This window comes from Cyclopterus lumpus, chromosome 8 (genome assembly GCF_009769545.1).
Source record: "Cyclopterus lumpus isolate fCycLum1 chromosome 8, fCycLum1.pri, whole genome shotgun sequence".
Lineage (NCBI taxonomy): Eukaryota > Metazoa > Chordata > Actinopteri > Perciformes > Cyclopteridae > Cyclopterus > Cyclopterus lumpus.
This window is the reverse complement of record NC_046973.1, coordinates 19,174,407-19,201,768: the sequence shown is the minus strand read 5'-3', so window position 1 is coordinate 19,201,768 and position 27,362 is coordinate 19,174,407. Positions and strand designations below refer to the sequence as shown.

General features: G+C 44.1%; 5 protein-coding genes across 5 annotated transcripts; 2 read left to right on the top strand and 3 right to left on the bottom strand.

The window, feature by feature from the left end:
- Positions 1 to 5,961: 5,961 nt before the first annotated feature.
- Positions 5,962 to 9,795, bottom strand: LOC117735350. Its single transcript, XM_034539911.1, has 3 exons — positions 9,219 to 9,795; positions 8,854 to 8,971; positions 5,962 to 8,245 (listed from the first exon to the last, which is right to left on the bottom strand). Exons 1-3 carry the CDS (start codon positions 9,233 to 9,235, stop codon positions 8,033 to 8,035), a joined length of 348 nt encoding a protein of 115 aa, XP_034395802.1. The 5' UTR covers positions 9,236 to 9,795; the 3' UTR covers positions 5,962 to 8,032.
- A 696-nt stretch (positions 9,796 to 10,491) lies between these two features.
- On the top strand, positions 10,492 to 18,422 carry hid1a (HID1 domain containing a). The gene is made up of 19 exons (XM_034539353.1): positions 10,492 to 10,641; positions 11,314 to 11,463; positions 12,245 to 12,415; positions 12,742 to 12,858; positions 13,185 to 13,291; positions 13,407 to 13,523; positions 14,029 to 14,236; positions 14,323 to 14,379; positions 14,466 to 14,606; positions 14,699 to 14,789; positions 14,870 to 15,021; positions 15,115 to 15,193; positions 15,320 to 15,484; positions 15,575 to 15,802; positions 16,270 to 16,421; positions 16,503 to 16,589; positions 16,687 to 16,778; positions 16,874 to 17,032; positions 17,119 to 18,422. Exons 1-19 carry the CDS (start codon positions 10,576 to 10,578, stop codon positions 17,180 to 17,182), a joined length of 2,403 nt encoding a protein of 800 aa, XP_034395244.1. The 5' UTR covers positions 10,492 to 10,575; the 3' UTR covers positions 17,183 to 18,422.
- A 16-nt stretch (positions 18,423 to 18,438) lies between these two features.
- Positions 18,439 to 21,315, bottom strand: otop2 (otopetrin 2). Its single transcript, XM_034539352.1, has 7 exons — positions 21,263 to 21,315; positions 20,180 to 20,550; positions 19,964 to 20,100; positions 19,810 to 19,868; positions 19,609 to 19,733; positions 18,720 to 19,525; positions 18,439 to 18,609 (listed from the first exon to the last, which is right to left on the bottom strand). Exons 1-7 carry the CDS (start codon positions 21,313 to 21,315, stop codon positions 18,439 to 18,441), a joined length of 1,722 nt encoding a protein of 573 aa, XP_034395243.1.
- Positions 21,316 to 22,070: 755 nt separating this feature from the next.
- amn (amnion associated transmembrane protein) lies at positions 22,071 to 23,826 on the top strand. Its single transcript, XM_034539085.1, is given in 4 exon segments — positions 22,071 to 22,159; positions 22,256 to 22,320; positions 22,323 to 22,385; positions 22,388 to 23,826. Coding segments are annotated over 4 exon segments (1,656 nt in total).
- A 422-nt stretch (positions 23,827 to 24,248) lies between these two features.
- On the bottom strand, positions 24,249 to 26,470 carry LOC117734816 (tripartite motif-containing protein 16-like; the record flags this gene model as incomplete). Its single annotated transcript, XM_034539084.1, is given in 10 exon segments — positions 24,249 to 24,363; positions 24,365 to 24,779; positions 24,881 to 24,955; positions 25,168 to 25,289; positions 25,291 to 25,322; positions 25,545 to 25,757; positions 25,853 to 25,948; positions 26,082 to 26,285; positions 26,287 to 26,311; positions 26,313 to 26,470. Coding segments are annotated over 10 exon segments (1,455 nt in total), but the record flags the coding sequence as incomplete, so codon positions are not given.
- Between the last annotated feature and the right edge of the window lie 892 nt (positions 26,471 to 27,362).

Sequence of the window (27,362 nt, the reverse complement as noted above, 5' to 3'; positions counted from 1 at the left end):
AAGATACGTTGTGCTTGAGTATCAAAGTGGTCAAATAACAAATTATGTTTTTTTATTATATGGTTTTTTTTTCTCCATGTATAATAAGCAAACATGCTGTAAAGTGTAAATGCGAGAGATTTAGCTATTTTAGTTGGACCACGTTTGTCCCTGTTTCCTGTCTTCATGCTAAGCTAAGCTAACCGGCTGCTGACTGTAGCCATATAGTTAACAGGTCAAATATGAGAGAGGTATTGATCTTCTAAAGTGTATTTTTTTCAAATGTGAACTATTACTTGATAATGGTATTCCATTTATTTTTCATCGCACCTCTACAAAGTAGTTTTCTTTTTTTTAAATGATCACAATGTCGGTCTTTTAATCTCTAATATGGTTCAAACTCCAAAAAAACTGCATTGCCCATAATGTAACTCAAAAAATACAAATATATATATATATATATCTAAATATATATTCACAGTGCCGGTAAATTAAACGTAAGCACAGTATTGATTCAATTCACTTCATCGCTTACAAATCCTACACAGTGCGAGTCCTTTTTGTGGCATATTTAGTGTCTTTTCGAGAGAATCACTCTCAAAATATGTTTTTGATTTTCATCCAACCATCAAGGCTCTGTGGGTGAAAAGGCTCGTCTTTGTGGATGTTGTTCATGAGAACTTGTTTCCCTTCTGGTTGGATGATTACTTGTGTTTTTACACCCCCCACTTTGTAACTGGCCCAGCACAGACAAGAACCATCCTTCACTGTGGCCTTGAGGTGTTTCAACAATCACGTGCATGCCCAAACAATACTCTGTCCAATGATTACTCAATGTTTTCTTTGGAGAGCCAGTCTGTTTTTCTACTTTGTCCATATATCCATGACTCCATACACCCGAGCTCTGTGATGTCAGCCCTTTCTCTCTCTCTCTCTCTCTCTCTGTTTTTATGTTGTTCACAGTCGATCTTGATGGCTCATCAAGTTGTCATGGCCTTCCAGCTTTTACAGCATTCCTTTCTTTATGTCCCGAGCAGCGCATCTCTTTTTCATCAATGCACACTGACTGCGTTGTAAAATAAGGCCGCGAGCAGACCGAAAGCTTTTGAGGTGCACTCAAGGCCAGGTACGCACTGTTGATATTGGAAGAGCCCCCCTGCCTTCCCGATGAGTGGGATGCCACTTTGGGCTTGGCCTTCCTTTTGGAAGAACAGTAGGAGGCTGCACTCTTTGAAAGTCTGCCGTTTTTTTTTTTTTATTTTCTTCTTCTTCTTCTGTTTGTGTGAAAACAAAAGGGACTCGTGCTCCTCGAGGGGGAACGCTGTGTGGGAGAGAAAAAAAAAAAGAGAAGGAAAGTTTGGTCGCCACGGCCTCGGTTTCATGTTTAACAGAGGAGTGATCATCAATGGGGAGAGGAGGAGCGGATGGTGACTGAGTGACTTCCAGCCCGACGGACGTGATGGATGACTTTAATAACCTCTGGCTGCTTTTTAGCGTCCTCCAGGATTTGTTGTTATTAAGATCCAGGCTTATTATGATGACCACCTCTTTCGCCAACTCCCACATCACGCTGGGCGTCAGTCCTGACAGTCAAAATAAACACAAAGTCAAAAGCCCCCCCCCCCCCCTTTACTTGTGCTGATGTGGCACTTGTTGATGGTGCCAGCATGTCTAAGACCCAACTAAGGAATATGTGGCTTTACAATAGTCAGCAGTGAGAAGACCTGTTGGAATCTGCACATTGGAGCCTCGTGGCCACCGGTCTCACACTAGATTGCAAAAGCACGCTTAGATAAATGGCGTTTGATGGTTTTAATAAGCGTTTTCCATTATGAAAAAAAAAGGAAGGAGGAAGGAGAAAGAGAAGCTTGTTGGGAATACGCGTAGGATCATGGGAGCCATAAGAACTCATCGCTGCGGCAAAAACTAAATGAGAACGTTTTATTGTGCATCCATTTCTCTTTTGAAAATAACAATCACAAACACTCCATCCTTTAGTGTGTCTAAGTAGCTCCAAGCTTTATCCCAAGCATAGATTTGGTGAGGGCCCCCATGTTTTATTAATTTGCAGATGAGCTCAGCTATTGATGGCGCTGGCCGCCCATGGGTTCAATTAGGATAATACAGGGAGAGGGGGCAGATTATGGGCGGCCATTTAAGTGAGGGTGTATCTCTTCCTGACAGTTATAGTCCAAATGCAACAAATTGCACCTTGGTGGCTGTGAGCCAGTCCTCTGGTGAAGAAACATGCATGTGTGGCGTGGACACCAGGCTGCGTGAGCCACGTGGGCCGTCCCCTCTGAGCTAACAACACTGGCCTGAGTGCAGCCTATTCCCATTCAGTTAATAGGGGCCATTTAGAAGACAGCGGTCTATACGGTGGTGCGCTGAGTGCATGCTCTACCCAGCCAACCCTAAACAGTCCCACTTAGCACGACTCTCTCCAAACTATTGCACTTCTTCTCTGGGTTGAAAGCCTGTTAGTGTTGAGGACAGAGCGAGGGCGACAACGGAACCCACGTAAACATCCCGTTTTTTTACAAAATACAAGACAGGGTGTGTGAATATTCCCACAAGCGACCACGAGGAGGAGGAGGAACGCTGGTGGCCTGCACGCGGGACAAGAAACCGCTTCACAGCCTTTCTTTCTGCGCACTGGGGTGAACATTTATTATGATTGATCGGGGCCTTGACTGTAACTTTGTCCACTGTACATTGTCTCTGGAGCGCATTGTGTGAAATTGAATAGGGAGGCCATAAAGTGGAACCGGAGACACTGACCCGAGCACGCCGAGCCCGTCCGGTTATCTTACTTTTCAGTTTTCGGTCCGTTTCGAGGCGTTGCAGCGGCCGATGGCTCCATAGAGAGGGGGCTGGACTGCTTTCCCTTTCTTAGGAAATGACTCTCAGCTGCATGTTTGGGCTACAGTCAGCGAGATAACCCAGTCGTCCTCTCCACACGCCGACAGCGTGTTGGGGGAAAAGGCGTCAGCACTCACAGGAGCAGCGTCGGCATTGGCTCAAAGATCATCCTCTTCTTCTCCTCTTATACTCTTACTGTTTCCCCTTGTTTCCCCTATTTTAGTTTGTCTGTTCTGCTTTATTTTGTATTTGTAATTTTCCATTCCTCTATTGTGTTCTTTGCCTATGTGGCATTGTCTCCTTTGCCTCATGTATTTTTTGAAATGTTTACTTGTATTGATGTTGTGTTTTTGCTTATATGTCGAGCACTTTGTAAACTCTGTTTTTAAAGGTGCTATATAAATAAATGTATTATTATTATGATTATTCTGTTTTTCTTGTTACTCCACATGCATGCATTTTATATTAAACAGCCTCTGCCCTCGACTCGAGTCAACGCGGCTTGCAGAAAGTACGACTGCACTTCCACGGAAAAAAAAAAACATCCATCGCAAATCAAGAATTTCTACAAAGCTGTACGAAATCCAGCATTTGTTTTTTATCTCGTCTGGCCTTAAAAGGAATGTGAAAGGCTGGGGGGAAAAAAAGGACTTGCATTGATGCAGTAAACATCCCAATATCAACTCAATATCTATATCTATTTTAATTCCTGACTTAGTGCTTCATCATAACCCAGCCGGGCCGGGGCCATAGGGCACCGCTAGTGTGCTTCGGGTGGGTCATTCATTCTTCGGGGCAGGGCGAGCTTTTGTTGTTTGATTTTCGAGCGAAATAGTTGCGGAGAGGCAAAGCAGATGTTTGTGTTGGCTGGCGAAGGAAAGCTGTATACTTCGTGCCAATCCAATCACCATCTCATGCTAGGCAACAGCTGCCCAAATACATTTCAGCCAAAGTCTGGCAACGAGAGGCGAGGGTGACCACGTCAGCTTGAGCTTACTTTTGCCCTCTTTTCTCATGTTCCCGTTAGCCTTTGCCACAATTCATATTTTTTTGAATACACCACTCAGTTGAAGGGCCGTCGTGTGACCGAAATAATCATACGAGTGAGGATTACTCAAGTGTGGAGGCTGAAGGTGAACCAGACACCGATGAATCTCAAACATATACGGTCGTTTGTCTGCTTGTCTGTACGCGACCGGAGCTGATGCTCACTGTGCCTTTTGCCTTTGAGGAGAGATGGTAATCTCAGCGGAGAGGACACAAAGAAAAAAGAGGCAGAGACTAACCCAGATTTTTTTTCCCCCGTGGTAAAAATATAACAATGTATGCGCATACATAGACCCCAGAACAAGGACAGTTCATTTAACTCTCTCCTGCCTCTCCACTCAACTGATATGAGCCATTCATCACCGCCCACCTTCATACCTGTGTGTTGCCAAAGGACAGTATGTGTGTGTGTGTGTGTGTGTGAGAAAACAGATTAAAGATAAATATCTTCTACGTAGCCCACACGTTTTGACCCCGGCTTGAGGAATAGTTTGTGTCCAGTGAACACTCAGAGTGTGCTGCCCTCTACTGCTCCTTTCATGAACATCTGGACTCAGGAGTATCTGTTCAGAAGAAAAGACGATGCCAGTGTTTATGCTTACGATATACTGGGCTTGTATCAATGACTTTTGTCCTGTATGAATAGAAAAAAAACGTAGTTATTTTGTACATCTACAGATCGACCCTTCTCGCTGAATGACATCCGATCGACTTCACAGTGACGTGTCGAATGTGCTGCAATTTGGACACGCAAAACCCAATTGTTTAAAGTTTGGACAAACAAGCACATGGGGGGGGGGGGGGGGGCGGAGCTTCAGGGCTCTGCAGAGTCCAGCATGTCATCTGCAGCAGGCCCTGCACTTCCTTTTTGCTGCTGGACAACTGGACTCTTGTATCACATCCCTGCAGTCAACGCAAGCAGATGACTAAAACGGGAAGTAGAATTTTCTCTGAAGTAGAAGTATACAAAGTAGGCAAAGTAGTAGTAAATATTAATCCTATCTAAACATCATAATAATTATCGATTAACGTGTTTGGGGCCCAAGGCTGAGCGGTGAGGTACGCTACTGGGTGCATTTCACTGGTGTTTCTGGCTGTAATGGGCTGCATCTTGGGTGTGTGAGGCGGCCATGTCATGCCAGGTGTACTGCAAAGGACCCGAGGAAGCTCAGTGTCTACTGCGACGTCATTTGCATGAGTCGGACTCCTGAAGGCGGCCAGCAGCGAGGCCACAGGCCAAGCATTAAGGGGTACTGCACAAGTTGTTTAATTTTATTTTTGGGGGGGTAAATTATTTCTTTAATATACAGTAAAGTTTTTTTCTCAAACTGAATTTTGGATTATCACCAGGAAAATATTTATCCTGCCAACTGCATATTAATTACACGGCACTTTGTTGGCTCTAATGGGACGTTTGCGTCACGACACGAAAGGCTGCTTTAAAGAGGCTCACCTCAGATAAGCTAAAAGGTTCACTTACGACTCATTAACTGTCCCTCTCTGTACGTTACTGTACGGCACGTTTTCCAGATAATGAGAAGGCATGCGCCTGAGAAGAGAGCCGCGTCGTCAAGGTGCAGGAAGATTGCTAATCCCGAATTATCATTGGCTCATTTGTCATCTCTTAACTTCGTAGAGGTAGCGCGAGGGAATCAAAAGGAGGCGAGTAATGAGGACCCACGGTAACCGTGGTTACGTGTGGTGCATTAATGCATGTAATCTGTTACTGTGTCAAGACAAGGACAGGCAGTGTGCTAATTAAAGAACCTTTCACTGCTCCTTCGCTATGACACAGGTCATATCTCATTAATGATGGTCTCGATGCATGGGGAGTCATTCATTACCAGCCATGAGGAGAAAAAAAAGGGGAGGATGTGGGATGGAGGGAATTCCTGTTTACACATACAGCTCATAGCAGGTAAAGGTAATAGCCATTTTCTAAGAGAAGAACAGCATAAACAGACTCAGATCCTATACCAGCATCACCACGTTAGATTTTTCTATATGATTATTATTTATTAAAAAAGGGCCAAATGCAGATTAACAACAACGAACGAAAAAGACTAAATAATGTCTTTGTTCAAAAACATTAATTTTTATTTTTTTCAAATGAAGGGGTATTTACAAGAAAAAGAAAAGAAAAACAAGTCAATGGCAAGGCTAATGTAATTTACAATACTAAATACAAAAAAATATATCATTGGAAAGAAAAATAAAACCACATCTTCAAAATGCTTTAATTTCTGACACAGTCTGCGAAAAAAATAAAATAAAAAAAAATGCAGAGTTCACTCCTGGGATGAGGTTTCAGCAATGAAACCAATCCTGGTTTCAGAAAAAGGAGAGAGGCACAGCCTTATGGTCAGTGCTTGTACCTGGATGTTTAGTGCACAGACACACACACACACACAGACACAGACACACACAGACCATCAAATGGTAGTGCACAGGCAGAAAGGCTCGTCTGCAATTAAAACAGCTTTTTAGTGGCTCCAGTAATATTGCAAACAAAGCCTTGGGAATGTCTTTTTGTTCCTAAAGGCTGTACTGTATTCCCCCCCTCCAACCCCCCAGACAGCAATAACTACATTTTCCAACACTCAAATGCCACATTAAACCACCCTCCATACAATTCAAAAATATTAAGAAAGTCTAAGGAGTATGGAAGGTTGTTCATGGGTGTAAGAAAACTAAAATGAGCTGACCTAAATCATCATAATGAAAATATTCTAAATGATTCTCTCAAGATTTTCGACATAGTAAGCTTTGTTATCATGATCAATGTTGACATTAATCAATGTGTACTCATGATTATTAGAAAGGCATGCCAGATGTTGTTATTATCTACAATCCATACACATAAAGCAATCTCTACCCGAGATTGCTTTGTGTTAAAGGTCATTGTGTTGTTACATAACTGCTGACAACTACAGGTGCAACTTCCCACCCTATAGGGGGAAATCAGTGATAATACATGCCATCTCTCTTTGGTTGTCAGTCATCAGTTTATAATAACACGGTCTACATTTCTGATGTCAAATATGAGCAGTGATATTTGATTATGCCCATCTCAAAAATCTACAGCATTATTATTCAATGATCCTGAAAAGATGAGATATGTTACGTCAAGATCACAAACTGAAGTGATCACAAGAAAAAAAAAAAAAAAGGACCGTTATGTCGAGATCACGAAATAAATCAATCTATTCCACGATCAGGAGAAAATAAAACTGCCAGAAAGCAACACCTGCGCATACCACTGCACACCATTTTTAATCATCAACTAATATACAATTTGAATCCACATCAGGAACAATACACATAGTGTGCTAATTGTTAAATATGGGATAAAAGGCCCCACATTTTCTTTTCTCCATGGAAATGCAAAAAAAATTGGCACACGTGTTCAAAACTTCCCATCTTGCAGTGTTATGACGTCCTTTAAAAAAATCGCAACACTGCGCTAAAACCAAATAATTTATTCTCCACTAAATTTAATTGAAATCTAAAAACTCTAAACCGACAAAACAAATACATCAAATATAACGTCATTGGCCAAGTTAACACCCATGGCTTCTACAGGTCCTCGTTAAGGGATCCCTGCCTGAATATGAAAGAAAATGAGCAGTCCAAGACAAGTGCAAATCCTCCCTGAGACTGGTCCATGTACTTAGACACCAGATTCAGCATTATACAAGCCACCCAACTACGAGACTAAACGAGTCATACTGACCGGCCTACAATTGTGTTTGGTGCCACTACAGCAGCTCCAGTAGCACTGTTTTCATACAACATTTAAGACAAGACACAGGGATTCGTCATCATCTATCAGTCACAATAAGGCTCCGAGAGCAGCATGTTAACCAGACTGGTCAGAAATCAAGTGGCTCACAAAAAAAAATGCTCGAGTTGACCACAGTTATTATTGCTAAAATGATGATCACTTTTGATTTATTTGAATGATGAACCCCCTCCAGATACCTGACCAGGAGCTGGTCTCCATCCACAGATATGTAGAGCTGCGAGACATCACAGAAACTCGAGATGGGTGAGAAGAGCCGATTGAAGTGAATCAGCATGTGGTGCTCTAGCCTGCCTCAGGGACTCAGTCCTCTGGTGGCTGACAAGGAGAGACATTAGGTCATCATGCGTCTCTGAGCTGACATCGGCTCTGCAGGCTCTGGAAGTGGGCATGCCTCAGGATGCGGTTGATCTGCAGGTAGGAAACCAGGTCTGTCGTGCCGGCCAGTTCGGAGGAGTCACCGAAGTTGAAGGGAATGCAGGGGCCAACGACACATTGACTGCTACAGCTGCCAGCCGCATGTTCTGGACTGCTGCTCGTCTCGCTGTAGGATGACTGAAATGCATATGCCAACATCAGCAGTGTGCTCCTCAACATCCAGGGTAGTTTTGTCATGATAAATTAAAAGCCGTGCAATGGAAATGCATGGGGTAGACATATACAAATAAATAAGACACGGGCAAAGTAGCCAGTTTGGTGCAATTCAGACAATATTCTGTGCATTTGCCAATCTTGTTCAGTTTGTTTCTGGTATGGAAGCTGACAAGACGGCTCTCGTAAAAGAGGTCTCAGTCTGCTCCGAATCAAACTAGTGCTTTGACCAACCACAGAAATAGCAGATAGCAAATTGTAAGCTACTACTAAATCCATCGGTTGAGAGAAAGACCCAAGTTGATCTCTTAAGCGATCTATTATATATTTAGGCACGATTATATGGCAACAACGGTAAGGTATTGACGTCAACATGTACGTTTTTACCCGGTTAGAGAGAGAAATGTAGTTCGGACAGGTGGGGTAACAATAAAAAGGTAGAAGACACAATTTTGCATCCTATTTTTTCTCCCCAAACTGGAGGTATCGATGTGTACTAAAAACGTCACTTTAAAAAAAAAAAAAAAAAATCAGTATTACGAGTTTATTCTTCCCGAAACAAATGTTCGTACCTCGGAGTCCCAGGCATCCCGGCCTGGCTCAGGAGAGAGAGGATGAGCTCTGCTTTGCCTTTTGGCTCGAGGCACGAGGTGGCCATTCTCCTCATCAGCACCGCTGCGCTGCCGTTTCCTGTTTGGATGCAAAGCACATAGGTTACACACACCGGTAATTTAAAAACACGTAAGGCACGTGCCATCTCACGTATGCAGTTGCTGTAACCCACGTGTGAACCCTGGTCTTTTGCATCCACCATTGTTTGTTTTACATGAAGCTGCGAGTGGTTCATATCGGCCACTGTGACAGCACACTCAACATTTTGTTTCCAGCAATATCTCATCCACCCAGCGTTACACAGTGCGTTGTAGGCCTTGCTCACCTGTTTTCAGTCAACATATATGATGACACTAAATCAATCTCGACCAGTTTGCCTTCGTATTTGTTCCGACCAGACTGGAGGTTGCGGTTAACGGTATCGGCTCGTTTCCTGTCAGTCGATGGCCTATCAAGCGAGCTAACCGAGCTTAGCTAGCTAATAGTGTTGAATACCGAGGGGATAGTACACGCCATTTTGGCAACACTAAAAGAATAAGCCGATGTAATTAACCACTCGGACACTTGAGGTTACCGGCTCTTCATCCGCATCGGTTGATCGGATGTTACCGAGCTAGTGTGAAGTTAGCTCGCGAGGCTATTAAAAAGCCAGTCACCGTTCCGAGCTAACGTCGCCGCGAGCTAACCTCCTTAGCTCCCGATTAGCTTCCCGCAGGGCATTCGACAGATACAAAGCCTAGTGTCTTTGATGTCAGCCTCACGGTCTCAGGGCCAGAGCGAAATGCAGTGAAAATGCACCTCTTTTAGTTCAACCCGGCTAGCTAGTACAGACACAGCTACAAAAAAAAAAAAAAACCACAACCAACCGCCGCAGTTGTGTTTACATGGCACTGCGGCTGCGCAATGAGGCCTTTATGTGCTATCGGAAAATATTGTTGAATAATGCTCGTTCGATAATTAGAATATATGTCGTGGTGGCACCGGGGATGTCGCAGAAGTGTAGCGAGCAAGACAGTCAAATTGAAGTGATGGGCACCATTTATTTATTGGAGGTTACACGTATGATGTGAGGGATGCAATTAAACTACGATAATGTATGAATGGAAGCAAGGACTTACACACTGCACTTAAAGGCCTCATATACTGACAAAGGCAGCGCAGTGTCTGAGTTCATTTATTTGTTTCTGCAATAAATATGTAATTGATTATAATCCGACACAACAATGTACACATATTGACCGCGGTGTTGATTCTCCCTAAAGATGTCGCTGTTTACAATCCATCGTTTTTTAAACATATTGCAGCAGAATGTATTTGCTTTAAGATTTGAAAATTCCAACTGTGCCTTCAATAAAAAAAACATATCTAGATGTAACAGACCATCTCCCTATACACAAATAAGTGTGGCTTTTGTATACCAAAGAATGCAACAATGTACAGTCTAAATGCATTATAGAAATGACCGTTGTATAGTTAAATGCTGAAAACAAAACATCCTGTCTCGCTGAAGGGTTTACATCTTCCCAATCCGGAAGTTACACCCTGTAGGAGTGCAGGTCCAGCCAGCCAATAGAGCAAAAAAAAAAAACGCCTCCGCCAATGACTCAAGCGAAGGACGGAGGTGAGAATAACAGGGATCCTCGGCAGTAGCGGTCCTGTTAGTATTAAGGGAAATAATCGCAATGGGCAGCACCGACTCAAAGCTGAACTTCAGGAAAGCAGTGATTCAGCTGACAACCAAAACACAGGTATATTCGCATCCATACAGCGCAATGAAGGATGAGATAAATACAGAAATCTGTCGATGAGCGCCGCTGGAGAGCGTCACCGAGGAGATGAGATTACGCATATGATGTGATAGCAAAAAGCAAACAGGCTCATGTTGCACGCGCGCTTTATTACTGACATACACTTATTTGTGCATAATCGACATGTTTATAAGGTCGGTATCGAAAGACTGCATGCACTGTACTCAAAATATGTCGTTGTGTGTCATAGATTAGGTTAAATGATGGCCGAATATTCGATGCAGATTACCCAAAAAAGATGTATTCAGGCTGTACATGTTTCGTTTTGGATTCTAAAACAAACGATGGCGGAGCAAAATCAAAACTGATGACGCAGGTCTGGAAACGACCACGTTTGCAGATGCGGCAGGTGGACTGAGCTCAGACCAGTGTGCCAGATGATGTTTCTGCTGCTAGAAGACAGGCTGTGTTTACATTGCCATTAGGCAGGCCTTGGATGAGCTGGACAATGAAGAGCAAACAACCACGTATTCATTATGTTCAAAAGGGAACATTATATTTTAATGCACTGCAAGATCAAATCACCCATTGTATTTCTAATCTCGCGCACATAAAACATCCTTAATTTGACTCAGATATATGGGAAATGAAATGTAAACACATTTTCTACAGCCAGTGGAAGCCACGGACGATGCCTTCTGGGACCAGTTCTGGGCAGACACCACCACTACGGTCCAGGATGTTTTTGCACTGGTGCCAGCTGCAGAGATAAGAGCTGTTCGAGAGGAGTCCCCCTCCAATTTAGCAACTCTCTGCTATAAGGTACACACAGGATGAACTGCTAATGCATCTGTGAAATATGAACTTGTTTACGAGATGCTGGGGACACTCCCTTCTGTGAGGCTACATCATGGAATATGTTGTTTGTTAGAGTCAACACAGGAGTCTGTCGGCAAGGTTCTGCCTCACGCTCTCAGATGTGAATAAGTGAATCAACTCCCCTTCCTTTTCCGTTGCTTCCCGTCTCCCAGCTTCCGTTTAAAGCCTGCTATCAGAAACAAAACAGCCTAAATGAGAGCTGTTACAGCCTAATTCAATAAAGAGGAGGAGACGAGAGCTCTTGAAACTGAGCTGATTCCAAATGGTTTGGTACTTATTTAAAAAAAAAAAGCTGAAACATCGTGTTGATTAAATTGAGATAATTAACCATTTAAAAAAGTTAATCTTTGTTAAAGGCCCAAAACAACAACAATATATGTCCCCGTATCGTGTATATATCAATTGTACTTCTCATTGGAAAGTATATTAAGTTTACACAGACTTTAAATGTATGAGCCTCAGTCTCATTATATCATTTGTATTTACTCATTATTAACATACCTTTAATGAAACAACACGTCTAAGAAACTAGGGTGTGTATTAAGGTACGGTGCATGTTTATTGGATAATAATTATCTGAGACACAGTTGGAAAATATGCACCAGTGGTGTCGCACAATTGAAAACTCGATAAAGCTTCTTCTGTGTGTCTTGGTCAGCAGATGTTTCCACACTGCACATCCTCATTCTCACGCACCTCCTGGTCATATGTTGTGTCTCCTCAGGCGGTGGAGAAGCTGGTGCAGGGTGCGGAGTCTGGTTGCCCCACGGAGAGGGAGAAGCAGGTGATCCTGAACTGCACCTGCATCCTGAGCCGCATCCTCCCTTACATATTTGAAGACCAGGACTGGAGAGGATTCTTCTGGTCGACGGTGCCCGGTGCTGGCCGGGCTGGGGTGAGTGGGCACAGGAAAGGGACGCCTAGCATCAAGACAGGTCTTTTAATCACTCTTAACACTTTTTATCCGACATTTTTACTGTCATCGTTTTTGTTTGCTACAAAAAAAACATAATCAATCAGTTACAAACAATACATTGTTCTCATCAGGCTTCTCAGATGCTTACTCATGCTTACTGTAAGGTGCATTTCACTTCTTTCCGCTGTAGAGCAGGAAATATCAGCTGGAAAGGAACAAAGGGACACTTTTCCTTTCAGTGTATACTAGATAATAATTGTTATCAGCTGGATCCAGTCTAATACATTTCTGTCCATCCTTTCCAGACAGATGAGCTGGATGATGATGAAGGAGCTCGACCCCTGGCCGAGTCGCTGCTCCTGGCTATCGCTGACCTCCTCTTCTGCCCCGACTTCACCGTGCACAGCCATAGGAGAGGCCCGGTGAGTTCCAGCGTCAGGCAAGCGTCATAATTGCTGAAGCATTATGAGGAAAATCTATTTTGATTGTTAAAGATATATATATATTTTTTAAACCCAGTTTCCTTTTTCCTGGTCTAACGTTGCCCAACTAACCGGTCATTCCAGTTTCTCTGAAGAGAGAACGTTGAACGAGATGATTGATGAAACGTCGTCAGTCTCACCAGGAAGAAAATTCCTCGTCACTCTTGAGAAAGAAAGAAATGTCGCACGTCACAATGCGACGTTGTTTACAATGAATGGGGTGAATGAAAATAATGTATTTGTGTTTTTTTTGTGACCACATCCAGGACTCGGTGGAGAACATGCAGTCTATAGACAGCTGTGAATACATCTGGGAGGCCGGGGTGGGCTTTGCACAGTCCCCCCCCCTCAACTACATCCACGATCTGAATAGGTGAGTCAGCCGGCCGCGTGCAGCTGTGCTTGGCAGCATGTTGCACACACCTTTATTCTCTCTTTCTGACGCGGGTGACTTTCTTTTCTGATCTTTTTCACCGATTCCTCTTCAGGACAGAGTTGCTGAGGCTGCTACTAACCTGCTTCTCTGAGGCCATGTACCTGCCTTCTTCAACGGACAACACTGTCCTCAACCCTTGGGTGACATTCTTCTGCTCCACAGAGAATAGGTAATGGGTGCAGTACCTACAGGTAGCATTTTCACCACAATTTTTAAAATGCCACAAGAAGTAAAACCTTGATGAGGTGAGCACAAGTAGACGACCTGGAGGAAGAATTTAGCCACGGCGACAAATTCAAGAGCGGTTTGAAACCCCCCCCCCCCAAAAAAAACAGGTTTTGTTCAGATCTTTCAAATAAATTTCATGGCCTTCATCACAAATAGAGTTTGCTCAGTTGTCATGGAGATCGCTTGTGGCTCTAAGTGACTTGTGGATAACATTTCTCAATAAAAGCTTGTAAGTGAGCTTTTACTATTAACAATCAGAGTCAGCGATTTGCCTTCTCACTATGCTTCCACATTATTGGATATAAATCTATCAAAAGCATTTAGCAGTCCATGTTAACTAAAATAAGAGACTTCAATTACAAAGTACAGTATAACTTTCATTAAAGAACACTTAGCGTGGGGATATTCTTGCACCTGGTTCTTATCTTCACGTTTTTCCCCTCTAGACACGCTCTTCCTCTGTTCACCTCTCTGCTGAATGTGGTGTGTGCCTATGATCCAGTGGGCTACGGCATCCCATACAACCACCTGCTCTTCTCCGACTACCGGGAGCAGCTCGTGGAGCAAGCAGTACAGATCCTCATTGTGACGCTGGAGCATGATGGAGGGGTTCCCCACCGGCCCCCCTCGCCATCCAGCTTAGAGGAACACGAGGTATAACAATATCGCCTCACAGAAATCAATCCGATGAGTGTACGGCACGCGTATTCATTCACATTAATATCTTCATCTTTGTGCAGTCTGCAGGCCCTGAAAACCTGTTTGTGAATTATTTGTCAAGGATCCACAGAGAGGAGGTATGCAGCTTATCATTTCTATTAAACACTTTGAGATTTTCCCTGCAAAGATGTCCAAAGCCCACCTTCTGTACCTCCACATGCAGGACTTTGACTTTGTACTGAAGGGCCTAGCTCGCCTGCTGACCAACCCTTTGACTCAGACGTACCTGCCTAACTCTACCAAGAAGATCCAGTTCCACCAAGAACTGTTGGTGCTTTTCTGGAAGCTTTGTGACTTCAACAAGGTCGGAACAAAGCACTAAAATAAAGAGTTTCTTTGACTAAAAGTCAGTGCTTTTATTCAACAAATCCCCCCTTTTGTGTTCCCCCTCGACAGAAGTTCCTGTTTTTTGTCCTGAAGAGCAGCGACGTGCTGGATATTCTGGTTCCTATACTCTTCTACCTGAATGACGCCCGGGCTGACCAGTGTGAGTCTCGTCCCAGTGACACGTCTGTTTCCTCTACTAAGCAAACTGATGTTAACTTCCGATGTGTGTCATGGCCGCAGCCCGTGTTGGACTCATGCACATTGGCGTGTTCATTTTGCTGCTGCTGAGCGGGGAGAGAAACTTTGGCGTGCGCTTGAATAAGCCCTACTCCGTCCATGTGCCCATGGACATCCCAGTGTTCACGGGGACGCATGCAGACCTGCTGATAGTGGTGAGTGTCGAGCCGCATGACATCATCGGGGAAATGCTCTTTATCGCTGCCAAATGTACGATACCGTTCTCGCTCACTGTGTTTGTTTTGTAGGTGTTTCACAAGATTATCACCACAGGCCACCAGCGTCTCCAGCCTCTGTTTGACTGCCTCCTCACGATTGTTGTAAACGGTGAATTGCTTTTGGCGCCACCTGTCTGTCATATGCACAGAACAGTTTTACATCTCATAACAAACAGATATTAATGAGTCTGTTGCGTTTTTTCTTTATTTCTTGTTAACATTTCTCCCTCTGCAGTGTCTCCCTATTTGAAGAGCCTGTCCATGGTGGCAGCCAATAAGCTGCTCCACCTGCTGGAGGCGTTCTCCACTAGCTGGTTCCTGTTCTCTGTCGCCCAGAACCATCACCTCGTGTTCTTCCTTCTCGAGGCTTTCAACAATATTATCCAATATCAATTTGACGGTAAGCTGACACAAAACAGAGTTTTAGACTGTCAGGATCAAGATATGTGGTTATTCGGTGATCCAGCGCCTCTGTCTCTCTCACATCCAGGAAACTGCAACCTGGTGTATGCAATCATACGCAAACGCAACGTGTTCCACCAGTTGGCCAACCTGCCCTCTGACCCTGCTGCCATCCAGAAGGCTTTGCAGAGGAAGAGGAAGTCTCCGGATGTCATTTCCCGCACCGGCTCGCAGGAGACTGTATCCATGGAGGGCTCTCACCCTGCTGTACCGGCAGAGCCCGGTACACTGAAGACCAGTCTGGTCGCGATACCGGGTACTGACTCTCTATGCTATTTGGATGTTTATGATTTAAAACTGGCTCATTGGTCAATTTACTACACTTTCATATTTGATGAAATTGACTACCATCCATTGACTGCGGGATGGATTTCTGCACAGCTTACATGTTAACATACAGTACATTACGCATCTGAGGAGAGCTATGATTGTACAAATATATTTTCATTTGTAATAAACACAAAACGTTACTCAAACAGAGTAGTTGCTTTAGGACTATTTCTGCTGCAGATTGGTTGCACTAGAAGCTATTTACTGCAGCAATAAAGTTTAGAATTGACTTAAAACAACCCACAGTTCCCATATTCGTGGTAAATATGTTTACAGTGTATCAGCTTTTGGACACAATGCTTCTTTTCGTTCTTGGTTTTGGGCTTTGTTAAAATGAGAAAAGTATAGACAATCACCAGACTGATTCTTGAAGTAGTTATTGGTTTTCTGTAGGCATTGAAAAACTGACTGAGAAGTCCCAGGTGTCAGAGGATGGCACCATGGTGTCGGTTCCCAAGACAGGCCGCTCACAGACCGCCCAGTCAGACCAACATGCAGTCGTTGGGACCAGTGACACGGAGTCGAACTCAGGCCGAGACAACGAAGTAAGTGGGCGCTCGACTGCTGCGTGCGTCGGTTTAAAAGCATATACGCACGTCAGTAAATGCATTTCTTCAAATTATTAGGATGTTTTCTACACCGAAGCAGAAATGGAGAGAAGACCTTTGTCAAGCGCGTCTTCAACATCATTTTGGGCTCCCACACCAGAATGGGTCGGTAACTTCTTTCGCCCTCGCCCTCTCCAATGTTGGATACTAATCAGAACGCATTAATAATCTAGATTGATCTTCTTCTTTTTTTTTGCCCTAGGCCCTCTCCTGGAAGTGTAAACTACCCCTACAGACTATCATGCGACTTTTGCAAGTTCTAGTTCCCCAGGTGGAAAAGATCTGCATTGACAAGTATGTTACTTAACTATTAAAATCTTGTATTCCTTTTTGAAATATCAGGTTTTTTGTTTTGTTTTTATAAAGTGTGCTCAAATATTTGACTGCAGGGGTCTAACAGATGAATCAGAGATCCTGAAGTTTCTCCAGCATGGCACATTAGTGGGCCTGCTGCCGGTTCCTCACCCAATCCTCATCAGAAAGTATCAGGCCAACGCAGGCACCGCCATGTGGTTCCGTACCTACATGTGGGGCGTCGTCTATTTGCGGTGAGTCAGCCATAAGGGCAGAGCGTTATGCAAATAGTCGTCTATTCACGCCGACTCAGCGCTAACGACTCATTTTGTTGTTCTAGCAATGTGGACCCTCCCATCTGGTACGACACTGACGTTCGCCTTTTTGAGATCCAGAAGATGTAGACGGAAGACTAAAGATGGGACTATTCAACAGGGTTTCTCCTTCCTTCAGTATCTGCTGGTTTCCCAGTCAACCTCACTGTGTTTAAATAATCATCATCAGTGCGTACACCACCTACCTGGGTAGGAGAGTCATTCAGATGGTTGCGGTAGAGAAATGTCCAGATTAAGATGGCGGATGATTGAATTATAACAATTTATATCCATAAATAATGGTATTTGTACATTTAAGACCTCAAGACCATAGAATTTCTGGAGCGTTTTCTGAAGGACGAAGCTTTTTTTCTTGGCGGAAAGGAGGAGTGAAAGTGAAGTGAAAGAGGAAACATTGTTAAACTTTGCAGCCAGACTCGTTATAGAAGATATGGTGCTTTCCAACAGAGGCTTGTGACATGTCCTGGATGGCACAATATTGGTGTTATACGTTATTTGTTGTACTTGCCATGCTTTAAAGTGCACTCTCGAGTTGTGATTATGGTTGTAGTTTATGTGACTACAGGTTTTTGGAGACAATACAGATTGTATGTTTTTATGTATATGACCAGGTCTAAGTTTGGACCTGGCTGGCTCTGCTTAATGTTGGAAATTGTATTTTACGTAAATTATCCTGAATAATATATATATATATATATATGCATCTGTGAATGCTGTGTTGGTCACACTCTTTAAAGCAATACATATGGTTTATATGTGTATACAGTCACCATTTACTCTTTGTGCACCATGTGGCTCCTCAGCAAAACTATGAGTCAAGATAAATCAACCATCAATACCAAGCATCCATATGAAGTGTAGAGCTTATAGGGCATTTTACTTTGTCCATCGGTTGCATGTAATTTGGCCACAACATGCTGCATACGCAATGGCCACTAGGTGTCACCATGTTCCTCTCTAGTGAGCAATAACTAGATAGAGATACTGCTTTGGATGCTTTTTGAGCATCCAATTGCAGCGTTGCTTATGTCCAGTTTGTTTTTGTCATTAAACCATTACAATTTTAATTTTTTTATGGTTTACCACCAATCTAGGATATCCGGAGAGGGGTGGTGGAGACAGACAGAGACACAAAGGCAAATGTAATAGCTTGATGTACCACAGAATGAAACTCTTATAAAAATATGGGAATTTAAATATTTGCCAACTAAGTAACGCATTTCCTTTTATGTAAACATTTATTAATATTACAAGTTCAATTGAAACATTTAATAAAGCAAAATACATCATAAAATGACACAATCGTGTTTAAAAAGAAGTTCCGTCTAAGAGATCAAGTACACTTCAAAGAGACTGGCGACAGAGTGCATGCGGTAGAAGATTCCAAAAGGAAGTCCAATATTCACGATGGCTGACCACATTGTGAATTTGTAGAATTTTATTTCAATGGGATGATCAAACTGGGGACGAGCACCGAAGGCGGGCATGATCCACAGCTGTTAATGCAGAGTGGGTGAATAAGCAGGACATGTTTCAAGAGGAAAACAAAAATAGGTCTTTGCTTTGTTTTGCGATTAAATTAAATTTAAGCATAAATACAACTTACAATGATGTTAGCAAGCAGCAGAAAGACACAGACTTCTTTCAATACTCTCCTCTTCCAACTTAACGTCTCGGGACTTGAAGTCATGGAGTATTTGGACTTTTGCCTCTCCGGAACAACGCTCATCTCTGGATGTTCCCGGACGGCGTGAGCATTTGTGTGCAGAGCGGCTTCCTGCATCACGTGGAAAGGCTCTCGATGGAGGCCTTCGACGATGAAGTAGTTCTGCAGACCGAGCTGGAGCACCGTCAGCACCGCCCAGGACAGGTTGAGGGCGTTCAGGTACCCTCTGGCTCCCGTCGCCACCGCCGCCACGATGGCGAAGTAGCTGATGATGATCTGCCCCATCGAGGCTCCCACCAGGAGCCCCACGTCCAGGCTGCGAGTGGGGTTTTTCTCCGATACGTGCTCCCTGTGGTCCAGCCTGAACAAGATGCAGCCAATCACGGTGGAGAGGCACATCAGGCTCACTATCACTATATTCATGATGAAATGAATCAGCAGGGCCCGGTTTCTGTTCTTCTCGTCTTCCGTCAATATGTCCACCTCGTACACTACGAATGTGACAAGTCCTGCCACCGCCAGGAGTAATCCCATAACGGGTCCAACGCGCACATCCTTTGGATAGAACTTGACGCTTTGCCGTCTGTGGTCCCCCACAAGGCGACCAATATTTTTCCACATGACGTAGGCCATAGCAGAAGCGAATAGGCTGTATTCAATGTTGAAGGGGTAGAGGTAGTAGAAGGCGTCTTTGAAGGTGTCGCACGCCGAGTGACTGCATTTACACTTCACGCTACCATAGCTGGCTGAAATGGAAAGTTGAGAGTTCATTTTTTTCTCTCGCAATGAATCCAAGTAATTAATTGAAAACAAACCAATGCCGAAATACCTCTGTACATCTTGTGTGAGACATTGACATCTAGGTCTGGAATCTCAGTTTGGTGAATCGATTCCTCAGTCACGGCTGCCATCCACACCACCAGGTTAGTTGAAAGCAGAAGAGTAAGCCCACACCTGGGAGGAGTGAAAACATGAGCGTCCTGCAAGATTTAAATGGTACATTTTCTAGTGAGTGAAATAAATAATGTACCGTGTAAAATTTGTGTGTCGTTGCACACAGTCCTTTGCATGAAACCACAGGAAGTATGTCTATAAACAGACAGGTTTAGTTTAGTTTTCCCCTTCCACAGTGCAATACTGCATATTCTTACAACGCATAAATAATGTTTTGAAAATGCAACGACCTGCACAATAAGAAATACAGCTTGCACAACAGGAAAGGCGACTTTAACAGCAGAATCACAGTGAAGGTAGCCCACATAGGTGGCGATCTTGAAGATGTCCATGAGGAGACTGAGAAACCCAAATAGCAGAAGTCCGCCTGAAATATAAACATTTTTAAAAAAGGGATTAAGCCTTGAAACGATGCATAACAACAACAAAAAACAGCAAGTACTGACCTCGGAGCCACACAGGCCCCGCATGGCCATCTTTAAACAAGACGGCTTGATCCTTTTTCGAGGTGACGACTGCGTAAAACAGCATCCACAACATCGTGAGGAGGAGGAGAATGATGAGGAAGATTTGCCGGTGCACAGCAGTAATGGCCACGCTGTTGAAGGCACTGCCGCTCACCAGAGCGCAGCCCAGGGTCAGGATGTTGACGCCGATGATGCCAGACAGGAGCCATCCACCGCCGTGGTGGGCCCTCTCCATCACTGCTCCCACGTTGAACGTTTGTGAAGAGCTGGGAAGATGAAGGACGTTGTCCATCTGTGCTGCCGTCTCGATGTTGGATGGCCGGGCCTCCACAGCATCCGTTGACATTTTTCTAAAATAAAAAAAAAAATCATGATCAATAAATCACATATTGGTTAAGATAGCAGCTGCAAAAAAATATTTTCTTTGTAGGCCAAGATATGGGCCTGAAAAACTCAGTGTCACACACACACACACACACACACACACACACACACACACACACACACACACACACACACACACACACACACACACACACACACACACACACACACACACACACACACACACACACACACACACACACACACACACACACACACACACACACACACACACACACACACACACACACACACACACACACACACACACACACACACACACACACACACACACACTTTTTTTCACCACTAAAAAAAAGTTCCTCCATCTTTAAATTGCAGCCACTCCTCCTTTATTGGTATGAATGGGAACCCATGGACACAAGATGTTCATGTTCTGCAAGTTTTCCTATTTGAAACACATTGTAATATAATACAACCTCAAAGTCAGATATATATATATATATATATATATATATATATATATATATATATATATATCTCTCTTGAAGGACAGGCTGGCGAGCATCACTTCAAACTGCACTGAGGAAGAAGTGATTCTCTAAAAGCTGCCCGGTGAACACACACACACACACACACACACACACACACACACACACACACACCGGTGAACACACACACACACCGGTGAACACGCACACCGGTGGACACATTTACCGAGAGAAAAGTGTGTCGCAGGTCCGGAACATCTGCTGAGCGACAGCTCTCATGGTGTCCTCCTCCTCCACAAAATCAAAAATACGAAATAAAAGTGGGGAGCGGGTCTCGGGACACTTGGACACGTTTATGTCATGGCAACAATTAAATGCATACGGATATTAAAAGGAAAATACAACGAACACGGAGGAGCTGCGTGGAGCGCCGCACGGGGTGCCGTAAATGAAGAGAAACAGGTGGAAACGCTTTGGGCTGATTAGTCGCGTCGCTCCCCGAACCAGGATCGTAACTTCCGAGTCAATTCCCGTCTGTCAACGCATTTTATTTGATATTTCATGTACACAACATTGACCTTTACTTTTCCAGACAGCGTTGCCAGCGTGACCCGTCATTTGGACACTGCCTCCGGGGGGACAACCAGGCTCAATGAGGGTGCGTGTTATGGATAATAATCCTGGAGCCTGTGTTTTATGAGTGAAACCCTGCTGACAGGACACATATGGAAATCCAATATATATATATATATTGCAAATAGAACGAAGCAGTTACATGAAGCTGTTAGGAAAGCAATATCGAGAGACACTCATTCATGAAATGTATAATTAAACACAAGAAAAGTTCACTATAATGAAGGCTGTACTCTAAGACAATAGAGACAGACACTGTTGGATGTGGTTAAATGTCATATTCGGTTTTATATCTGGATTTTCATATTAATCAAGAGGTACATTGTTACATGTGCTTCCAGGTCTCTCTGCATGTCTCTGTACACAACTTTTATTTTATTTTGTCATTAGTTTAATTCTTGATGTTCAGGCGGACCCCAACCAAAGGGAGCGAAGATGATGTCCAGAGGATATCCCTTCAGAAAATATTGTCCCTGCAAAAGAAGAATTGGTGTTCATGCCTGATGATGACCACCATCCATAGAAATGTCTTCATACGTGTTCAGGATATATAAATCGACAAACAATAAAGCAAGGTATGTTGCAGGATTGTAAATCGTTTACAGGTCACCTGCATTTGCAGGTTGATGTGATGCCGAGCTCAGCAACTTTGTAAGCTGTGTGCACTCATGTGTTAGTCACACGGTTAGAAACAAAGGTCACCGCACTTTCTCTCAGTCATCACAAATATTCAGGATGCTGAGAACACCAGACGTGCTCCTTCTCTTCTTCTGTCTTGTCGGGGCAGTGGATGCCCTGCACAAACAGTGGATTCCTGACACCAACTATGAGAATAAGACCAACTGGGACAAAGAGGCTGTTCCATGTGGCAACGACATAGTTCAGTTTCCAGCCCAGAGAAGAGTGTCCGTGTTCGTGGAGACCACGCATGCCGTGCAGGAGATGAGGCTGCCCGTTGATGGAGAGTTCATCCTGAATTCAGGAGCTGGATTTTACGTTGTGAGCGGAAAAGATCCAGGCTGCGGAGCTGGTGTCACGACCCAGTTCAGAGATTCAGAGTCCCTCCAGTGGTTCAACCCAGCTCTGTGGCAGGCAGCTGCAACCCTTGAAGACCTGCAGCGTGGAAACTTCTTGTTCTCAGTGCACGATGAGGGTGTACCTTGCCAGTATGATGATGTGGTTTTTAAATCCCGCTCCTCTTTCAGGGTGGACACCAGCTCCAGTCAGTCTAGCATTCCTGTCAAATCAGTGTCTGTGCTGGGGAAGAAGTTTGAGAGCCGATCTGAGTTCTCCCAGTATCTCAGCTCACGTTCAGGCCAGCTGCAGTTTCGAGGATCCTCTGTCGTCGCCGTTGGAAACCAAGAGTGTGGGGATCCTTCTGGCTGCGACTGTGGGAATTCTGTTAACCATCAGCGGATATGCAACACTGTAACATGTGCCTCTCTGAGCTGTACGAAGCCTCTCGTCCCTGTAGGACACTGCTGTCGTGTTTGCGGTGCCATTGTCACCATTTACTATGCCGCGGGTTTCAACCTGCAAACTTACAGGCAACGAGTCCATCATCTATTTCTTATCTTGCCAAAATACAAATCCATTCAGCTGGGCATGTCTAAAGTCTTCAAGTCACAGCGGTTGATGGGGGTCATCCCTTTTGGTACCTCACCTGAGATTCAGGTGGTGGCCGTGGAGGGAGAGAAGGGATCGCAGTCCGAGGGTCTGGCCTGGGACATAGTAAATGACGCCCGTTCCCATGGCTACAACCTGGGAATCACCGGGGCTGATTTTCAAGCGTCCTCCGGGAGCAGCAGTGATCAGACTGGAGGAAGTGCTGGGATGGTGGTTGGAGTTGTGTTTGGAGTTTTCATTGTGATTACGCTCATCGTCGTCATCGTGGCGGTCCTGATTCGTAAGGGGGTTGTTCGAATGCCATCGTCCCTGCCGTCTCTGGGCAGCTTGAACCGAAGCAGCAACGTCGCCGACCTCGGCGGGCCTATTGACCACGGCTTTGACAATCCCATTTTCGACAGGCCCAACATGCTGCCTGATATTCCTGGCGTGTACGCGGCTGAAACTAATCATTCGATCTCCATGACTCAGACAGGTGTGCACTTTGTAAATCCAGTTTATGACGAGAATGAAACTGATTTTAATGCCTGAAATTGACAGCAGTGGACTTTAAGGAGGTTAATGATTTCCAAAGTACTTTCGTATTAACTTGATGATTTTACAGACCCTTCATGAAGTATACATCCTCTTATCGGGTTAGAACGATTCAAATGCACTTGTACAACAAATAAAAGAATTGTTGGCAGACTATGTACTTTTTTTGTCGTCCATCATGTCACATTCAAGAGCAATATAGTTGCAATAAAGCTGCAGTAAATTCCAAACACGCTTACTGCTTCACAGGTTTCTGACATTTTTTGTTACCACTAGATGGTAGTAAATTTAACCTTTAATGTATGTGAAAAAATCCTCCATATGTGCCATAACTTTATAGAACTTCTTACGTAACCTCAATAAACATTTATATATAGAGAGAGAGATACTGTGTATATAAATGCAGTGAAGGCAGACGATCATTTGTTACATAATTTCTCAATAACGAGAGAAACTACATTGTCTTTTTTTGACAGCCAAGATGTGACGTATGAGGGCTCTATGAAATCAGCCGTGTACTTGTGGAGCAGCCTCATAAAAAGACACAGAGCCTCGGTTAAAGTCGACATACAAGCCGAGTCTTGTAATATCAGGGACATCCAACGGCGTCTCTACACCAGCGTGCCAGGTAAAGAAACCTCGGCTGTTCCTTCCCACGCACCAGGAAAAGTCGTTCCCAGTGATGCAGCTGGTGCTTTGCTCTCCTTTACGATCGATGCTCTTGTACGTGACTCCTACATTTGCACCCTCCCCACTCAGCTCTGCTTCAATATAGTGCCTCCCAAGGTACAGGCTGTCTGAGGTTATTGCCTGACGCCAATATTCGAAGCGACTGGGGTGGTCTGGGTAGCTGTGCTGCCAGGGGCTGGTGTTGGTCAGCTTTCTGTTGTCCTCCGTTACACGTAGGAACTTATGGGTGGCGTTTGGGTCAAAGGTCAAACTCCTTGTGTCTACAATGCATGGGAAATAGAATTTGTGGAGGCCAATTATAGCATGTGCGATTCGAACCGACGAAAAACACAGAACGTAATTTACTGAAAAGTCTATTTACATTTCAAAAAGTCCTCTCGGGTCTCAGGATCAGGCAGGGGAGAAGGTTCAGATTCTGGCATCTGAGATTTAATACCTACTTGCAGAGAGATTACTTGGTTATTTGATAAGACATGATGATTTATTTCTACAACTAAATGTAAATAGAGAGGTTTTAAAAGAATGGACCTGACCTAAGAAACATCGAGAACGTCTAAAGTTGGCTAAAACAAACACAGGACAAGATACACTGAAGAAAGCATGTCTGCAGCTGTTTCCTTTAAGCTATATAGTGTGATATACACTCACCACTGTTACAGATACATTTCACTTTGTCCTCGTAGGAGGAGAGGATCAGGTCGCACAGCTCCTGGGTAGAATCAGTCACTACCTGGACGTAAGAGGTCAGGTGGTCCATGCGGTTGATGTACATCTGCCACGCCTTTCTTCCACTCTGAATACTCCTGGAAACAAGCAGAACAAAAGTTGCATGTATTTACGATGCAAAATGAAGCTGCTAAATAGAATGCAGCTGGTTTTCTCAGATTCCAAACGACTCTGTGTACACTGTCCACACACCGGCATGCAAAGTTAACGTTGTCTCGGAGAATATCGTGTCCTAATCCAAGACATGAGACATGAGATTTTGTTTATTATTATCCTAAATATTTTCAGATATGTTGTACCTGCAGGAAGTCTACATCAGACTTGTTCCTTTGGGCCACGGTTTTCATCAACTCGGTTTTCCTCTGCTCCAGATGTGCTTGGATGCCCTCCGCCTGTCTGAGGGCCTTCCTCTGCTCTCCCTGCAGCACATCCACCACCCCTATTTTGGCCTCCTCCACGGTTGTCTGCAGCGTGGCAAACTGCTGTTCAACAATAACAAAAAACCTCCTGCACTGACGACTGCGGGGAAAAGAGAAAGAAAAACAATTCCAAGAACCAAAAACCAGACCATGGTGCAATACAATAATGCAAAATGTATGTAACATACCTTAATTAAGTCATTATTACTCTGTAGCTTTCCAATTGCAATCTCAGCTGCTGAGGCCTTTTGACTGATCTCTTCTTGTTGCTTCTGCAGCTCAGTCTACAGCACAAACAAAGCCGTTAACGTCTTCAATGAATATGTTGCCCTTTTTAAGATGATAAAAGGAAAACGGTTTTAAACTTTTCGAGCCAATAAAAACATTTAAATGAAGATGTGTCCGTGTTGTTAGGACCTCAATCCGTGTCCGTGCGTCCCCAACAGATGCAGTTGCGTGCCCTTCGTGCTCCTGGTCCTCACAGTCCAGACACACACAGCAGCCGTCCGCCGGACAGAAGCGTTCGAGAGGACGTTGATGACGCTCACAAGTCCGACAGTCGATGTCGCGGAGAGGATCCACCAGGCGATGGTTTTGAAATTTGTCGTTCTCCAGATGGGGGTCTGAGATGGGCCTCGCAGTAAGAAACAGGTCAGGCAGGATTTGAGGGCCTTGCTGGGGGTGTCCATGCACGAGTCACAGAATACATCTTGTGGGAGCAGTGAGCCAGGATCCCTCGGCTCCTCCTTTACGTCTATGTTGCGCTGACTCTCCTTCAAGTTCTCCTCCTTATTAGCCATGTTTGAGAGAGGTCCCCCGAGTCACCTCAAACTTGATTTAGTTGAGCTTTAGTCGGTCACAAGTTACTCCACACTTAACGGCTGCTTTTTCCTGCCCTTTTCTGAGATCTAAAGACCATCAGGAAATCATTGGAAACCACGCCTAAGGCAGTCGAAACGTTCTCAGTTTTCACCCCTCCCTTGTTTTGAACTCTTCTCTTCTCTCTGTATCCAACCAGACTGAGCTCGAGACACAGCAGATTACTCAGATGAGGGGAGGAAATGGAAAGCGTATTATGCGCAAGCCGGGAAGGGAAATGGGACATCCTTTCTTTCATTCTGTCCGAGTTAATGACTTGTTTGACGATTTTTTTAAAGGTTTCATTTCAACAATTATGGTAATAAGAAAAATAGTTGTGTTTGGCTTTCTGTCACTAATAAGAGAAATGGTAACGTCTACGTAAAGTAGCGTACTGATGCTTTAGGGATGCTACAGGACCTACATGACAGGAGAACTTCCCGACTCCGTGTACAGAGGCAACGATGACGCTTGGTTTTGGTGTGTAAGCAGTACGTGAGGATTATCACGATGGCTGAAGATGCCAAAACATCTCTGGGTCTCTCTCTCTCTCACACCTAACTCGCACAAAGTCTTGGCAGAGGTTTGAAATGATGTCTTTGTAAACAGGAAGCAACTGAGACAGGATTTACACTGACCTGTAAAAACCATGAATTTGGATTTAAATATTTGGTTCACTCATGGGTGAGTGTACTATAGCTTTTAGGGTTTTAGAAATGCTGAGGCCAAATATTCCCAGAAGAACCCCAACCATCTAAATGTAGCTGCCAACCAAACAATATATAAATGTTCTGAGTAATTGAATAATATATATTTTTTATACATAATCATATGCTTTAT

Coding starts and splice junctions, on each gene's coding strand:
- LOC117735350 (XM_034539911.1), bottom strand. Junction 8,246..8,853: donor GGGATGCCTGGGACTCCGAG/GTACGAACATTT, acceptor TATGCATTTCAG/TCATCCTACAGCGAGACGAG.
- hid1a (XM_034539353.1), top strand. CDS start 10,576: ATGGGCAGCACCGACTCAAAGCTGAACTTCAGGAAAGCAGTGATTCAG. Junction 11,464..12,244: donor TAGCAACTCTCTGCTATAAG/GTACACACAGGA, acceptor GTGTCTCCTCAG/GCGGTGGAGAAGCTGGTGCA. Junction 16,422..16,502: donor ACTCAGGCCGAGACAACGAA/GTAAGTGGGCGC, acceptor TCAAATTATTAG/GATGTTTTCTACACCGAAGC.
- otop2 (XM_034539352.1), bottom strand. CDS start 21,315: ATGAGAGCTGTCGCTCAGCAGATGTTCCGGACCTGCGACACACTTTTC. Junction 20,551..21,262: donor TGCGACACACTTTTCTCTCG/GTAAATGTGTCC, acceptor TTTTTATTTTAG/AAAAATGTCAACGGATGCTG. Junction 19,526..19,608: donor CTCACACAAGATGTACAGAG/GTATTTCGGCAT, acceptor TTTCCATTTCAG/CCAGCTATGGTAGCGTGAAG.